Raw genomic sequence first — 18,704 nt, 5'->3', positions numbered from 1 at the left:
GGGATGTATATACACCTATCTCAGATCTACAGACATATATGAGAGTTGGCAGATGCCCTTATCCAGAACGACCTACAAAAATGCATTGGGAGTCTAAAAACATTGTTAGGGAGTTAATATAGTTAGACAAGCAAGTATTACTTTTAACAGTTCTAAATAGTTTAGACATCATTTGAAGACTGCTAGAGATTCATCTGTTTAGACATAAAGTGGAAGTCCTTTATTACACAGGTTGGCCACACTGGCCCATCACATCCCTATGTGGTTCTTCCTGACTGTCTAGGATGTTGTTGTCTTCTGAAGGTTTACAGTTTCCCATCATCAAAACTAAAGAGGGCCAAATACAGTTCCAGAATGGCGATACTCCATTGCAAAACCAGCTCTATATAACTTTTGTGTTTCAAAGTTTAAGTGTCCTTCGCAAAGTTCAAACCTCATTCCGCAGATCCTTTACGATGAACTGGAATGTCAGCTGCACTCCTGACATATCTAATGCTCTCTGGGCTGTATGGGCACAAAGCCATGTTTTCAAGACTTTGGAGCTTATTATAACACAGTTCAAGAGGACTACAGGTGGAATGGGTGCCATTGTGAAAATGTATTGTACAGTTAATTTTTTTTTTCTTTTTATGCATAATTCGTGTTGTAACTACAGGATTCTTATAAACATCACAAAACACTCCTCAGAACCAACATAAATTTAGCATTGGTCTAGATTATATTGGGTTGATTGGTGAAAAAATAGCATTATAGCAGGTAAATATGACAATGTGTCCAGATAGAACTGTATATTTCTCTCAGGACAGCATTGATTACACAGACCAGTGTGAATGTCTTGGTATTTCATCTTTTAAGCAAATTACTTGCTGACTCCTTTCCAAAAACCAGTCAATATTGATAAACATAAACAGGCACAAAGCTGAAGAGGCAGAGTATTTTATTTTATTTTTTTAAAGCTGACTTTGGACTTTTGAGTAAATATTTAAATAAAAAAACACATTTGAACAAATCTTTTTGTGAGTATACAGTATGTGTATGCTCATATATTAGAGGAGTGTGAATAGCTCAGTGTTTGTCTCCCCCACTGTGACTGTGCAAGGCTGAAGCCCTCTCTGGTCACCGGCTCCACCATCAGCTCCATCACTCCTGCCGAATGTTCCACCTTAAGTCCAACCACACGGTACTGTGATGAATATGAACGGCCGATAAGCACCGGTGCTCCAGGACGGACTCGAGGATCCGGGCCGCGAACGTGACGGCAAAACACTCGGAAATACCGTACAGGTTGTGCTGCGTAGTGCCAGCGTAGCGTGGCGTTCAGGAATAATTTTGCAGCTTTCCCATTTACATCAATATCTCCTTTCTGCCACACCACATCATATATAGACATGTTCTGGATGGACAACGGGGGAGTGAACAGACTCTCTGGATCTAATGCCTGCAAAAACAATTTCCATCTCAGTGATTTCTTCAATCCATGCAGTGATGTTGAGGCCACAGGTTTTTTTCTATTAATGCTTAATAGTGCTTATACCACAGCCCTCCTAAATTCTTAGTTCTTATCGTTCAGAAAGCAATAAATATATTTTCAATTACATTATCACTGTCATTCATCTGCAAGGGAAATGTGAAACAGATCAATGTTTCTATACGGATTTGCTGATGATGGATGTTGAGGTAAATTATTGCTCAGGAGCACCTGGTTCCACAACTCCAACTGACTGTAGAAGACTGTAGAAATGACATTGCTTATACTATCCATGATATTTCTCACTCGTCAGTGTTTGTATTGTTTTTATTATTTATAAATTACACTCTTGGTGTCACTCAAATAAGGATTGTAAGTGACCACAAGACTGTCATTCATTTAAAGCCTTTGTTATTCATGTTACGGGGAACCCAGCCATTAGGGTTGCGCAAGCCAGTGCATAAAGCCTGGATAAATGGGGAGGGTTGCGTTAGGGAGGGCATCCAGCGTAAAACATGTGCCAAATCAAATATGCGGATTACGAATCAGACTTTCATACCGAATTGGTCGAGGCCCAGGTTACCAACGACCTGCACAGGTACTGTTAGCCAACAGGGTACCGGCGGAAATTGGGCTACTGTTTGCCGAAAACACAGCAGGGAAAGGAAATGTAGGAAAGTGGAGGTTTGGGTGGGCACTTTAAGAAATCAAGACATCAAGAACTCTTCAACTATAAAAACACGCATACTACAGACCAAATAGTTACAAGTTCACACACAGCCCAGTTTATAGAAACTATCTATTCCTCGGGTAGTAAAACCAAGAATTACATACACAAGATCCAGAAATAATCTTATTGCAGTTAAAACTGAAAAATGGCAGATAAACAAACACAACAAAGTTCTAAAGTTCGGTCTTTTAAACATTAGATCACTTGCACCCAAAGCACTGATTGTAAATGAGATGATCACAGATAATAATCTCTCAGCACTCTGTCTCACTGAGACCTGGATTAAACCAGGTGATTATATGGGTCTAAACGAGTCTACACCGTCAGGATATGTTTATAAGCATGAGCCCCGTCAGACTGGTCGTGGGGGGGGGTGTAGGAACCATTTATAGTGCTTCTCTTAATGTTAGTCAGAGATTAGGATTCAGCTTTAAATCATTTGAAGTGCTCGTTCTTAAAATTGCACTTTCAGACATGCATAGAAAACTCGCTCTGGTCACCGTGTACAGACCCCCAGGGCCCTACGCTGATTTTCTTCATGAGTTTGCTTGTTTTCTCTCAGACCTCTTGATCAGCTTTGATAAAGTGCTGCTTGTAGGAGATTTTAATATTCATGTAGATGATGCAAACGATGCCCTAGGATTATCATTTGTCGATTTACTAAACTCTTTTGGAGTTAAACAAAACGTCACCAGACCAACCCACCGTTTTAACCACACACTAGACTTAATAATATCCCACGGAGCAGACGTCACTGATATAGATATTTTACCCCAGAGTGATGACATCACAGACCATTATCTCATACTGTACACACTACCGGTAGAGCAGATTAACCGTGTTTCACCACGGTATCGACTTGGTAGGACTATTATTCCAACCACTAAGGACAGATTCATAAATAACCTGCCTGATTTATCTCAGTTTCACATTAAACCCATAACTGCTGATCATCTTGATGAGATGGCGAACAACATAGGCCTTATCCTCACTAGCACTTTAGACACTGTTGCCCCCATCCGGTTAAAAAAGGTTCGAGAACAAGCACCTGCACCTTGGTATAATAGTCATACGCATGCCCTAAAGAGAACAACACGTAATCTGGAGAGAAAATGGAGGAAAACTAAATTGGAGGTATTTAGAATTGCGTATAAAGACAGTATGCTTAGCTACAGACAGGCGCTAAAAGCTGCTAGAGCTAAACACCTGAGCAAACTCATAGAAAATAACAAAAACAATCCCAGGTTCCTTTTCAGTACAGTCGCTAAATTAACAACAAATCAGGGATCTGAAAAATGTGTTCCATCACAGTTTAGTAGTGAAGACTTTATGAATTTCTTCACTGAAAAAATAAATAACATTAGAAAAACAATTGTGGCAGTTCAACCTCTGACTGCATCTCCTGACACAATCGTACTTACAACCCCACAACTACACTGTTTTACATGTATAGGACAGGAAGAGCTGTATGATGCTATTATGAAAGCTAAATCAACAACATGTCAGTTAGATCCAATACCCACTAAACTACTGAAGGAAGTGTTATATACAGCTGGTGAGCCTCTTCTCAATATTATTAACTCCTCACTATGGTTAGGTCATGTCCCTAAATCCCTCAAGTTAGCAGTTATTAAGCCCCTCATTAAAAAACCTAATCTGGATCCAAACACGCTATCGAATTACAGACCAATTTCAAATCTCCCATTTATGTCTAAGATTTTAGAAAAGATTGTCGCTGCCCAGTTATGTAACCACTTGCAGGAGAACAATATCTTTGAAGAGTTCCAGTCAGGTTTTAGGCCCCATCATAGCACAGAAACTGCTCTAGTTAAAATCACTAATGACCTGTTTTTAGCTTCAGACCAAGGCTACATCTCCCTATTAGTTTTACTAGATCTTAGTGCTGCGTTCGACACTATAGATCATGATCTTCTCCTCGATCGCTTACAGAATTACATCGGTATTCAGGGACAGGCATTAAGCTGGTTTAAATCCTACCTGTCCAATCGTTACCATTTCGTAGATTTAAATGGAGAGCTATCCAGGATAATGCTAGTAAATTATGGCGTGCCACAAGGGTCAGTTCTAGGACCCCTGCTTTTCACAATATACATGCTTCCATTAGGAAATATTATTAGAAGGCATGGAATTAGCTTCCATTGTTATGCTGATGATACCCAGCTATATATTTCATCCAAACCAGGCGATACAGCTCAATTAGCTCGCATAACTGAGTGTGTTGAAGAAATAAGAGATTGGATGACCCATAACTTTCTGCTATTAAATTCTGATAAAACAGAGATTTTGCTCATCGGCCCAAAAAATAGTACACAGAAGCTCCAGCATCTCAGCCTGCATTTAGACGGTTGTTCTGTAACTACTAGTTCAACGGTAAAAGACCTGGGAGTTATTTTAGACAGCAACTTATCTTTTAATAATCACATCAATCAAGTTACAAAAACAGCCTTCTTTCACCTTAGAAATATTTCTAAGCTAAGAAATATGTTATCTATATCTGATGCAGAGAAGCTCGTCCATGCGTTTATGACCTCTAGAATAGACTACTGTAATGCATTACTAGGTGGATGTTCTGCATCATTAATAAACAAGCTTCAGTTAGTTCAGAATGCCGCAGCAAGAGTTCTTACTAGGTCAAGAAAATACGATCATATAACCCCAATCTTATCGTCCCTACATTAGCTTCCTGTTAAGTTTCGAAAAGACTACAAACTACTGCTACTCACTTATAAAGCACTAAATGGTTTGGCTCCCATGTATCTATCCAGTCTTTTAACACGCTACAATCCGTCACGCTCCCTGAGATCTCAAAACTCTGGGCTTCTAGTAGTTCCTAGAATAGCAAAGTCCACTAAAGGTGGTAGAGCATTTTCACATTTAGCTCCTAAACTCTGGAATAGTCTTCCTGACAGTGTTCGGGGTTCAGATACACTCTCCCAGTTTAAGTGTAGATTAAAAACATATCTTTTTAGCAAAGCCTACACATAACACACATCACACACATCACATCACAACCTTGTGCTTCAGAATATATGATTACATGCACATTATCAACTTGTGCTGTTAATATCATGAACAGCAGCTAAGCTAATTCCTCTCCACTGCTTCTCTTTCTCTCCCCATCCCGAGGCATCCTGAGGTTTAGCCAGCTCCAGTCACGTCCCACCTCGTGAAGATTATGGACCTATGGATGATCATGGAGAAGTAGATGCCGAGTGTTTAAAGGCCCTGCCATGGAGAAGCTGATGCTGGATCTATGATGATCACAAATTGTTCTGTATTGTTGAAAGATTTATGACCAAACTCTTGATGTCACCCATATGAGGATGGGTTCCCCTTTGAGTCTGGTTCCTCTCAAGGTTTCTTCCTCATATCATCTAAGGGAGTTTTTCCTTGCCACTGTTGCCACGGCTTGCTCATCAGGGACAAACGCACACCATTCACCTTCACTGTTGTTTTCTGTAAAGCTGCTTTGAGACAATGTCTGTTGTGAAAAGCGCTATACAAATAAACTTGACTTGACTTGACTTTAAATGTTGGTTCTATGACGGGTAAAGGGTGAGAGGTAGCTGATATGATAGAGAGGAGAAAGGTAGATATTTTGTGTGTTCAGGAGACCAAATGGAAGGGGAGTAAGGCCAAAAACATTGGGGGGGGGTCAACTACTATATCATGGTGTGGATGGAAAGAGAAATGGTATGGGGGTGATCCTGAGGAAAGAGTTCAATAAGAGTGTAGTGGCGGTTAAGAGAGTTTCTGATGAACGTGAAGCTGGATGTTAAAAGGGTTATGATAAATGTCATCAGAAAAGGGAAGGAAAAGGAAAAATTCTGGAGTGAGTTGGATGAAGTGGTAGAAGGTATACCTAGAAATGAAAGATTGGTGATAGGGGCAGACTTCAATGGCCATGTGGGTGTAGGGAACAGAGGTGATGAGGAGGTGATGAGGAGGTATGGCTTTAGGGACAGGAATGTGGAAGGGCAGATGGTGTTAGATTTTGCTTAAGGGATGGAAATGGCAGTGGTAAACACTTATTTGAAAAAGAAGGAGCATTTGGGTGACATATTAGTGGAGGAAGGTGCACACAGGTGTACTATGTTCTATGTAGAAAATGCAACCTGAACGAGATTGGAGACTGTAAGGTGGTGGCAGGGGACAGTGTAGCTAGACAGCATTGGATGGTGGTCTGTAGGATGGTTTTGGAGGTGAAGAAGAAAAGGAGGAGAGTGAAGACTGAAAGAAGAATAAGATGGTGGAAACTAAAGGAGGAAGACTGTAGTAAGAGGTTCAGGGAGGAGGTCAGACAGGGGCTCGTGGTGGTGAAGAAGTGCTGGATGATTGGGACTACTGCAGAAGTAATAAGGGAGACAGCTAGAAAGTATTTGGTGTGACATCTGGAAATAGAAAGGAATGCAAAGAGACGTGGTGGTGGAATGAGGAACTGCAGGAGAGCATAACGAAATAGAGGTTGGCAAAACAGAAGTGGGATAGACAGAGTGATGTAAAAAGTAGGCAGGAGTATGAGGAGATGCGGCAGCAGGTAAAAAGGGATGTGGCGAAAGCCAAGAAAAAGGTAGGAGCTGTATGAGAAGTTGGACACTAAAGAAGGAGAAAAGTATTTGTACTATTTGGCCAGGCAGAGGGACCGAGCTGTGAAGGATGTGCTGCAAGTTAGAGCAATAAAGGATGGAGATCGAAGTGTGTTGACTTGTGAGGAGAGTGTGTTGAGAAGATGGAGGGAGTATTTTGACCAGCTGATGAATGAGGAAAATGAGAGAGAGAAAATTGGATAGTGTGGAGATGGTAAAGCAGGAAGCGGAAAGGATAGGTAAGGAGGAAGTGAGAGCAGCGATTGAGAGGATGAAGAGTGTAAAGTCGGTAGGACCAGATGACATACCGGTAGAATCGTGGAGATTTTTAGGAGAGATGGCAGTGGAGTTTTTAACAATATTGTTTAATAGGTTTTAGAAGGTTAGAGGATGCCTGAGGAATGGAGAATGAGTGTTCAGGTACCGATCTTTAAGAATAAGGGAGATGTGCAGACCTGCAGTAACTACAGGGGAATAAAGTTGATAAGTCACACCAAAAAGATATGGGAAAGAGTAGTGGAAGCCAGGCTGAGAAAAGAGGTGACCATTTTGTGTAGGAAAGTGTTACAGCAGTAAAGTGTGCAGTAGGAAGGAAGGACTGGTTTAAGGTGGAGGTTGGGCTGCATCAAGGATCGGCTCTGAGACCTTTCCTGTTTGCAGTTGTGATGGACAGTTTGACAGACAAGGTCAGACAGGAGTCTCTGTGGATTATGATGTTTGCTGATGATATTGTGATTTGTGGTGAGAGTAGGGAGCAGGTGAAGAAGAGCCTGGAGAGGTGGAGGTACGTGCTGGAGAGAAGGGGCATGCAAGTCACTAGGAGTAAGACAGAGTACATGTGTATGAATGAGAGGGAGGGCAGTGGAGTGGTGTGGGTGTAGGTAGAAGAGGTGGAGAAGGTGGAGAAGTTTAGGTACCTGGGGTCAACAGTGCAAAGTAATGGAGAGTGTGTTAGAGAAGTGAAGAAAGAAAGGAAGAAAGAAAAGAGGAAGACAAAGGAGGAGGTTCATGGATGTGGTGAGGGAAGACATGCAGTAGTTGGTTTAAAAGAAGCAGATGTATAGGACAAAGTGGTATGGAGACGAATGATCCGCTGTGGTGACCCCTAATGGGAGCAGCCGAAAGAAGAAGTAGAAGTTATTCATGTTACAGGGCTGCATGTGTGTTGGGGAAGCTATATTGTTGGTGAGATTTAGCCGAGGGAAGTTGGGAAGTGATGATGCGCATATCCATGGCATGTGCTTTTTTTGGTAGCTGTTGTAATCGTGTGCCTCATGTCTGCACGTTATTATAAACATTAGCATGGATCTCATTTTGTAACCCTTTGTTTAATGGCAACACTGGATTGTTCAAGACAGCGAAGTTTATTAAGGTATGATTGTACATTTTGTTAATTGTGAAATGCAATCGATTGTTAATCTTATGTAGCATCATTCTGTTAAGTCCAACACATCTTAACAATAAGTATATTTTATTTGTTTACATTTTGTTTACACGTGTGTATTTTCTTTTTCTAATTTGAAGTTTCATGGTGATAATAGTTTATGTTGAAGCTGACGGCTCCTAAACCAAAGACGTGCCAGAATAAATTTACACGAGTATGGAGACTCTGTTCATATATCAATGCCAACGGATGCTACAAGGATGGGTTCCCCTTTTAAGTCTGGTTCCTCTTCAGGTTTTACAATCTCTGGGAGTTTTCCCCTACCACAGTTGCCCCAGGCTTGCTCATCGGGGATAAATACACAATTCATTTATGTATTATCATGTAAGTGACAGATATTTTCACTCACATTGCAGAACAATAAATCTATGATGTGTCATAAGACGTTATGAGTTTTACTAAATTGCTATGACAGAAGAGGAAATAAAATCATAAAAAATGAAGACATTACCATGATCTCGCCGATCCTACAGTTAAACGGAAGATCGTGTGATTCGGCTTGTTTTCGAGACACATTGACGCACAAGTCTCTCAGAGCACAACCGCTCACCTCCAGCAGGAAACACCTACAAATACACACAAAACACATTATTATAAAAGAACAAATATCACTTCAGGAAAGATAATAAAAAAAGGCCTCATATTCGCTTTACTTATGTGTGTTTTACACACTATATGGACAAAAGTATTGAGACCGAAATGTTACCACAAAGTCTCTCTTTAGTTTTGATTGAGGCTTTGGTAAATTGAGATTCTGACCTAGTAATCCATCCGTCTGCTTTCTGCTCTCCACAGCTCTGAGTGAACTGCTTCACCAGCTCATGGTCTTCATCCAACCCCACCGGAATAATATTACTGACTAGAATAGAAATGTGCACCTGGATTCACATTGCGTGGCTTTAACTTTTATAATGAGTAGAAGAAAACATTCTAAGAAATCAGAAATAAATAAACGCTCACTCGGCACATCCTCACTCCCAGCGTGTGTGCACAGAGCGGCGTCGGCGGTTTTGAACTCTAAAGAGATATTCACGCCATCTGACGGCTGATAAACGCAGGAAATGAACGTCCTTGAAGCCAATGGCACGTGCAGTGAAAATAACCTAGGAGAGAAGCAATGTAAGGAGATGTTAATAAGAGCATTAAATCAGTCAAACAATCGAACAATGCTCAACGCTACCACAATTGTTCTCAGAACAGCCATAGTTCTTTATGGCATGGATTCCACAAGGTGTTAGAAACAGTTTTTTTTTTAGATTCTGGTTACCATAGTGACTGAGGAAGCCATCACAGTAAAATAAACTCATTGGAAACTAGTTTTAAAATTGGGAAATGATGGCCATAGAAAGATGTACATGACCAGTAACATTTATAGGAGTATATTGTTAAATTATAGGGTGTGGCATTCGAACTTTGCTCTATTAGTATTATGGAGCCCAATATGAGCCAAAAAAGCATTCCCCACACCATTATAACACCCCCACCCTGATATGCTTAGACACATGTACCCACTGTAGCCATAAATTCACATTCTTGGCTAACTGGAGTAGAACAGTAGGTGATCTTTTGTATCAGATCCATCTCATAAGTCGAACACGTTGCACGTTCTGTTCAGCATGGTTGTAAAAAATTGTTATTTGAGTTAGCATTACCTTCAAGCCAGTCAAGTCATTAGGGTTTTTTGTTTGTTTTCTGTGCCACTCTAGAGACATTGTGGGTAAAAATGCCTGAGTTACCCAAACCACAATGTTTGACACCATCAGCCATAACAGAATCAAAGTCACTGACTTTTTGCCTGTTCTGATGTTATACAATATTTAAGGTTCTACTATACGAATGAGCAAGTATACCAGTGCTCCTAATAAGGTGACCTGTGCATGAATGTTACTTTAGAAAGACCATATACATATATTTTCTTTTATTATTACTGGGATTTTTTACCTTGAACAGATTTTGGATAGGGATTTGGGCAATGTCCCCTCCAACAACAGTGAACTTCCTCCAGTCCACACTTCCTCTGAGCAGCCTCGAGTCTGAAACCAGCCTCCTCCCTCCAAATTCTCCATCACATAAAGAGGCTGGAGCTCCTGAGCACTCAGATTCATCCAGGATCTGTTCTGCTCTATCTACACGACCAAACAAAAACATAGAGGGAAACACTGACTGATTTTTAACACAAATTAGTCCCTACAGTTTACACATAGTGTGGAAAAACAAAACACATCCTCCATGTGGGAAGGGGCTGAAGCACTCTGTTGATGAGAGACATCATAGAACAATGCCCAGTCTGGTTTGAGTGGCCTAGAAGGCTATTGTAACTCAAATAGTCACTCTTTACAACTTGGGTGAGCGGAAAAGCATCCCAGCATTTACGAAACATTGAACCTTGTAATGCAGGGGTGTCAAACTCAAATTAACAGTGGGCCAAAATTAAAAACTGGGATGAAGTCGTGGGCCAAACTCAATATTTCATGAAAAATTGACTGCAATTGTGCATGTTTTCCCTTCTCCCCAGATGTGTAATGTTGAACCTTTTCATATGTAAACAAACTTTAGTTTTGCATAAACATTGAATCTGGAACAACCAAAGTTTAATATTATAAACACATTAGAAATTAAATTTAAAAGAAAAAAAAAAAAACATCAGTGGTATTCGTTTCTTATTATCTCTCTCTCTCTCTCTCTCTCTCTCTCTCTCTCTCTGTAGCATTTCAAATTCCTTTATAATGTAAATCTTTTTTCACAGGCCAACAACAACACCACCAAAAATAATAATAATTTCCTTCAATTAAAAAAAAACAATCTTTCAACCAGTAACAGTCCATGCCTTGGAGTAGAAAAAGTGCATAAAGACAACATTCATTCAAGCATTGAACATTGGTTCAAGCCAGATTCCTGCATCATGTCTGGGGTTTAGGCTCTTAAGCTGAGGAAATCCTCAGGATTCATTAGTGAGACTCCTGAGTGGTGTTTTGTTCATTTTCATTAAAGAGAACAGTTTTTCACATAGATATGTGCTGCCGATCATAAAGAGCGTTTGAGCAGCTTGGGCACGGAGTTGGAGCAGTGTGTCAGGGAGGAAACATGGAAACTGTGCAGCACACACAGAGTCGTACTTTGACTTGAGCGTGTCTCTACACTGGAGTTCAATCAGCTACATTTGGAGGTTGGTTGGTGCGCTTTCCAAGTCAATCACAAACATATTTCTGAGCAAACCAAATCTGCATTTCTGGGCTTTAAAGTCGGATTAATTCAGCGCTGAGTACACAGAGTTTATTAGCGGTCTCGACTGACGCGCCAACGTACTAACAAAGCATTCTGGGATTTGTAGTATTACAAATACACATTTGATATGATCTTGCGGGCCAAATATAATTACAGTTTGACACCCCTGTTGTAATGTAAGGGCTACAATAACTAAAGACCACATTATGTTCTATTTCTGTTAATCAAGAAAATAAATCTAAGAGCACAGACTTTCACTGTAACATATCAACCTCAAGGCTCAATGTTTTGTAGGTGTGGTGATTGAGGCTATAGGGTTTTCTTGTTAGCTGCATTGCCCTGTAGTGTCAGTGAAAAACATACCTTTCCTCTCCAGTAGAAATTCTTTCCATAACCTTGACAGAAAGATGAGATGAAGGGAAGAGGACACTCAGGACGGTGAATGTAGAGGAAGTTCGATAACAAGCCCCAAAATCTAGACGTACACATAGTGATAGGGCTACAATTAGTAACTAAAAGAGAAATTGTAGTAATAATTGATGCAGCATGTTTTCCATAATATGTTTTCCCGAATATTTCATGAATAAGTGACACACAACACACGTGCAAAATCGCTACTTTAAAATTTTTCCTATTTAGTTATAAATCATTTATTTTTTCAAATGTTACATAAACAGTACTCAAAAAGTGCACAAAGCCAGCTATATGAAAATATTGTTTACATGGCTTACATCATTTTTACGGTCAGGTGTCCACAAACTTTTGTCCATTTATGTACTTTATGTTAGCTATCAATTAATTTCAGAGCAACGGAGCTAGTGCTTATTCTCGTCAGGAGTCAACTTGCCAGCCAGATTACTGAATACAGGGCGTTATGCAAAGCTGTTTGTGACAATATTTATTACTAAAATCACAATACAAAATCATCTGGAGTATTTTTTTTGCATTATTTTGGTTCCTCCAAACATCCACTATGTGTTTATTGTTTCATATGCAAGTGTTCACTGAGGAAACAGTTATTAGGCATCATTGGACTCACTTGTCCTGGTTCTTGCGGAAGTCCTCCTTGTCATGGCACTCGTAAACCCAACCTGGGGCAAAAATGGCTGTAGAAAGTCCGTGTTTACGTACCAGCTCAAGAGCCTAAAAGAAGCATGTTGAGACCGATTTACTTTATTCATTCATTCACTCCTTCATAAGTAAAGTTTCCTACATCCCTACAGCCTTCAGGCAAGCAAAGCACTCTGTCTTGGACTTGTACATAGCATTTAGAATCTTCCAGAAGGTAGCAAATGTCACCTTATTCGTTTCGAACTTTCCTCCCATCACGTCTCCTCTCGCAAACACATCGATGCCAACGTAAATATCGGCCAGGCGCCCCTGTGCTTCTGAATCGGACGCCATGTCCTCCAGACTGCTCTCTGTCCAGTTGTAGTTAGTGAAAATGCCGTCGCATGCGTCAAAAAACACCCTGTCCAGAGCAGAAAGATATGACAAACTTTATATAAATCACAGATTATGGTTTATGGATTATGTGCCACAAGAATTCCATTTTTCTATTACAAAGCATGTAATATGACAAAATACTGTGATGACATGCAGTGGTCTTTGCTAGTATTGGCACCCATGGTAAATATGAGCAAAGAAGACCTTATCAGGCATTATTGGAGATAATGTCTGGCTAAAATGTTGATTGTTTTAAAACAAAAAGATTAAAGGTTGAATTAAATTGAATTGAACCTTCTTTTCTTACATTTAACAAGGGTGCCAATGCTAACTGAAGGCACTGTATCTGAAATAGCTGGTGGTGCAAAAGGTGTCCACATCTGAGCTCTTTCATTATGTTCCCCAGTTTTCTTTTGCATTCCAAAACTCATACCAGTTGGGTGAAGTGTAAATGAGCATGGAAACGAGTGTGTACAGTATTTTTCAGCAATTCAACCTTAAATCCAGTAGATACTCAAAATACATTGTATACGGAATATAGTCATTTTGGTTGTATAGTAGTGTTTTTTTTTCTCCAGCACTGAATGGCGTAATGGCATTTAGATACCATCCTCCGTGGAAAAAGCAGCTGTAAGCAGATGTATTTAAAGTTACAATGTTCAGATTATCTATAAATAGAATTCCACCATTTCATGCTATAACCTGCCAAAAATTCCTGATTTTGTGTTGACATTTTAATACTACTTTAATGCTCAGTGTATAAACCCATGCCTGAGTATCACCTGTTACTGTTGTTGAGTTGGTTTTGCCATTTCAGAGACCCATCCTCCAGAACGCTGTCGTACCAAATCACCAAACCTTCGGGAACTTGCTGGTGCATCTGATCAGTCAGGTAGCGCAGGAAAGGAGCCATGTGTTTTACAGAAACTTCCTAAACACACACACACATTATACAATCCTTGTCAGCTTTCATGCACAGATATAATGCAACCAATCCTATTTCTGACCCCAAACATTAACCACAGGAAACGTTATAGGATCTGCAGCTCTTCATGTTTTTCTTATTCTCGTAATGCATTTTTCTGCACTTCAAAAATACTGCAATATGTAAAATAACTTCGAGTTCGCCCACACTCAGCACGTTCTCGATGTTCACCAGCCAGCCGTCAAAGCCGTAACAGCGTGCGATCTGCACCAGTTTATCAGCAACTGAGCGATACTGCTCCTCTCCGGCCAGGAACACCTCACACATCTTCCCTCCATCCGCCCACTCCGTGATGAAGGTGCCTGTCACACAGAGGGTTTTAACTAATTGTAAAAATATAAGTCATGCCATTATAAAATACATCGGAATCAGCAGAATTTCAAATGTGTGCAGATTTCTGTTTGTTAACCCCGAGACATTGTTTTAGACTTTAAAGGTTATCCGTGAAAATTATCATGTGGACAAAAGCATTGGGACACCTGATTTTTTCAGCCATATGTGGTTCTTCTGTAAACTGTTAGCACAAAGTTTGAGGTACACAATTTTTATTAATGTCTTTGGGTTCTGTAGCATGAAATTTTCCATTCATTTGAACTAGGAGACCCAAACCTGGTTTGGAATGGAAGATCTCCTGCTATAGAGCTCTGACCTCAACCCTAGTGAGCACCTTTTCGATGAATGAGAACCCTGACTGCACCCCCAGCCTCCTCATCTCACCTCCTCCACACTCTTGTGGCTGAATAAGCACAATATCTAGTGGAACATCTTCCCAGAAGGTTATGCGGAACTGGATGTTCAGAAAGCACACACCAATTTTATGCTCAGGTGTCCACAAACTTACCAGACAGTTTATCATATAGTGTGCATTTGCTGAATGAAAGAGCAAATAATTTGAACTGTATTTCTATTAATGATAAAAGGAAAAGGTTCTGGTGAAAATAAAGAATGGGGAAAACACTTGGTAAAACCTGTGACTGACAAATACCTAGGGAGAGCACGCCGTGTTTATGAGCAGCGTTTGTCCACATGGCAGGGGGGATGGTCACCATGTGGTGGCTGAAGTAGTTGAAGATGTCTATATATTTCCAGTGATAAAAGACGTACGGCGTGTCGACCTCTGTACCCTGAATAAACCTTAGGAATAAAAAGCACATTATCAAATCACTACTGTGATTTCAGCCATACTTCAACTTTGAGTTAGTAAATCTCTAACTACATTATCTGTAAAGTACATTATGCACTTCTTTATTGTTTGTACAGTGATATAATCTCAACCGTTTGTAACTAAACGGAACCAAGAGATCAGTGTGGACCTCATGATATTAAACTAATTAAATGTTTTATTAAACTAAATATATGCCTTCATTTTGTGTTAATTTGATGCTCTCTTTTTAGAGTATTCTTGCTTTGTCCATCAGCCATTTGTCAAATTCATAGTGAGCTCTAATGGCACTAAATCTTCTGATTTAGGTTTAAGTCTATTCAAGTTTAAGTCTATTCAAGTATCAAGCTGTAACAGTACAGAATGTGGAAAAGTCCAATGGACGTGAATACCGAATACACTGATCGAATATGACTGTTAATCTTTAGGAGTGTGGTCCATGTCAAAGGCAATATGGCAAAGAGCTGGCTTGGCTTTGAAATTTCCCGCATCTCAATCCAATCAAACATGTTTCTAATGTCTTGGCACACGTTATGAGTTTTTTAATGGAGTCCAATCTTCAAGAAGTCAAAGCTGCTGAAGGAAAAGTCCCCAAAAGGACTCATTACCACTCAGGCAACAATAAGAAAACCCTAAAAGCCAAACTTTAAAATATCAACCCTAAACATCTGACTCCATCACCAACCCTTAATGAAAAGCGTTCCGAGCACCTACTACTGATAATAGGGTTATAGTAAAGTCATAAAGTCAATTGGGAACCGTACCTGTCCTCCAGGTATCCTCCCATCATGTCATGACACACCAGTGTCCTCATTGGAGTGTCCTTCAGCGAAGGCCATCTTTTCTCCAACGGGACGGTGGCCATGTTGAACGAATTCGCAGTGTCACGTTCCCAGGAAAGCAGTTCATCTAAAGACTTCAAGGCAAAGCTGATCGGCTCGGTTGTGTCCTGGTCGTAATCTTGCTCTGTTCCATGGACAAAACAAACGAAAAAACAAACAGAAAAACAAATAAGATAAGTCACTCTTCTCGATATATATATATATATATATATATATATATATATATATATATATATATATATATATATATATCGAGAAGAGTATATAATAATATATATATAATATATATATATTATATACACACACAGTATATATATATATATATATATATATATATATATATATATATATATATATATATATATATATATATATATATATATATGTTTTTTGTTTGTTTGTTTTTTCATCGGAGGTGAGCTTTGTATCTCCGAAATCTCGTAAGTCGTGAGGTCGTAGGTCGGGGTCTGACTGTAAATGTAAATTCTACATGAATCAAAATGCATTTGACGACTAGTGACATTGCTAAATCCTGTAATATAACAGAGAGCTTTGGATGATCGTTCAAAATGGCTTCAGGCGCGTTCAGACTTCTTTGCAGCGTCATGTCTTTAGGATCAATAATGTTTTTTCCTGAGCAATGTGACATCGACATACTACATCCATGCTGGTGGACTCTGGGCTTTTGTTTTTTTGCTGTGTTTTGCAATTGTTTGGTTGCAATTGTAAAGTTGCCTTGAGCATGAGAAAGGCATTATTTAGGAAATGATTCTTATTGCTAGTACTAGTAGTAATAAAAGGAGTCCGTGCAATGTTCATGATGCAATGAAAAATTATTACTTTATCTAATTTTACTTTAACTAATTATTTATTAACTAAAGGAGTCTCCAGTTTCAGCTCACAGTATCAATCTGTTAAAAAAAAAAAAATGGCCCAGAAAGTGTTGACTGTTCCTAGATTTTTTTTTTTTTTTTTTTTGCCTCACTGATGTTAAGATAGAAAAAAGGAGACTGATGAGAGAATGAATGTGTCATAAATTGAATCATAACTGGAAGTGTACAATTCCTGTAAAAATAAAAAATAAAAAAAAAGTTTTGAACATGCGGTTATAGAAACCAATACCCTGTTGTTGATTATTTTACACATTACACATACGCAATGGTAAAAAACCAAACACACAAAGAAATAAACTTATTCCTGACATGCTGAGTACCTGATAGAAAAGTCTTGAAGGTGATGAGTTCGTGGACACTTGTGTGATCCTTTGACCCATCAAGACTAAACTCCGATCTGGTAAATAGGGTTGACATAAACAATTACAGAAATCTGGACCTGATATTGGATAAGAGCACGAGTTAATAGTGCATGAAAGAAAAACAGCACTGTAAATCAGATGATTAAAGGAAAGGTATCAATGAGAGAAACGAGGAACTGTTATACTAAGAATGAAGGACTTTTATTAGTCAGACAAGGCAAAAGAGCTCAAACTGCATGGTTACAGTACTGGTTGTCTTGTTTTTGCTAATAGTTCAGGACATAAACATTAGAAACTTCACAAACTCTGGTTTGCACATATTACACAGCAGATAAAACCGCTGGAAGCTATTTAGAAATACCCACCCGGTTTCCTTCCGAGCAGTCTTTTTCTCTACATCCTCAGTGTCCTCTCTCTTTCTTCTCCGGTTATCATTATTGTCCTTCACCACACTCGAATTTCCGTCCATAATTAAATCAAACTTATCGCAGCTCTGCAGGAAAAGAAAAAAAACCTCAATTACAAGTCTGCCTTCAAAAACGTCAACTGGAGCTTCCGGGTTAACGCTGATTGGCTGAACCTGGTACAGATGTGCCCACGTCACTCGGATCCCGGAAGTGGTTTTCTGAGTTTAACAACAGGACTAATGATAAACCGTTTTAAAGATAATTATATGAATAAATATATGATTATTTATAAGTGAATTTTGCATCGTGTTGATTTTTTTACAAGATAACATTTTACATGAAATATATTTAAAGTTACTAGTAATATAGTCAGATTTTCTCTGCTTGTACAACGAACAACTACATATTCCATCAAGATCCACCAGCCAGCTTTTGCTAGCCTTGTAATATTAGATTTTATTAGTTTTACCTAACTAACATTCCCAGCTCCAACAGATACCCAAGAGCCAATTCAGTTTACATTAATAAAGTATCGTTTGAGAAAGAGTCGGCTCTTTACAATTCGGCACGACCGATTCGTGTATATGTATATGTATACTGTATATACAGTAGCAGTCAACGCCTTATTTTTCCATGTTTTATTTTCATTCTTTTTTATTATTTTCAATATTGTACATTAATACTGGACATCCAAACTATGAAAAAACACGTATGAAATTATGTAGTAAACAAAAACGTGTTAAACTACCCAGAATTTGTTTTATATTTTAGTTTATATTTTTTCCAATGTAGCTTCATTTCACTTTGGTGACAGCTTCACATACTCATAGCATTCTCTCATCAGATTCACGAGTTAGTCACCTGGAATGGTTTTCAATACGCCTTGTCAAGTGTTCATTTGTGACATTTCTTGCCTTTTAATGTGCTTTAGACTATCAATTGTCTTGTGGAGAGAAAAGGGTGAGTACAGAGACAATAACCCTATTAGCGCTGTCACAACTACTGTACACACCCATATTATGGCAAGAAAAACTCAGTTGGGAAAAGAGAAAAGTTTATCATATCAATATGTCAATCAGGAAAATCTTAAAAACTGCAAATAAAGCCCAAGTGCAGTCTCCAAAACTAACAAC

General features: G+C 39.1%; 1 protein-coding gene across 1 annotated transcript; it reads right to left on the bottom strand.

Annotated features, from left to right (window-relative positions):
- Window positions 1–920: 920 nt before the first annotated feature.
- engase (endo-beta-N-acetylglucosaminidase) lies at window positions 921–17,739 on the bottom strand. The gene is made up of 14 exons (XM_083565833.1): window positions 17,530–17,739; window positions 17,123–17,199; window positions 15,832–16,033; window positions 14,891–15,039; window positions 14,053–14,207; window positions 13,703–13,851; window positions 12,774–12,945; window positions 12,514–12,617; window positions 11,838–11,949; window positions 10,191–10,375; window positions 9,210–9,352; window positions 9,009–9,108; window positions 8,701–8,815; window positions 921–1,438 (listed from the first exon to the last, which is right to left on the bottom strand). Exons 1-14 carry the CDS (start codon window positions 17,631–17,633, stop codon window positions 1,040–1,042), a joined length of 2,166 nt encoding a protein of 721 aa, XP_083421959.1. The 5' UTR covers window positions 17,634–17,739; the 3' UTR covers window positions 921–1,039.
- Between the last annotated feature and the right edge of the window lie 965 nt (window positions 17,740–18,704).

This window comes from Silurus aristotelis (assembly GCF_946808225.1).
Source record: "Silurus aristotelis genome assembly, chromosome: 17".
NCBI lineage: Eukaryota > Metazoa > Chordata > Actinopteri > Siluriformes > Siluridae > Silurus > Silurus aristotelis.
This window is presented reverse-complemented; position numbering and strand designations above follow the sequence as displayed.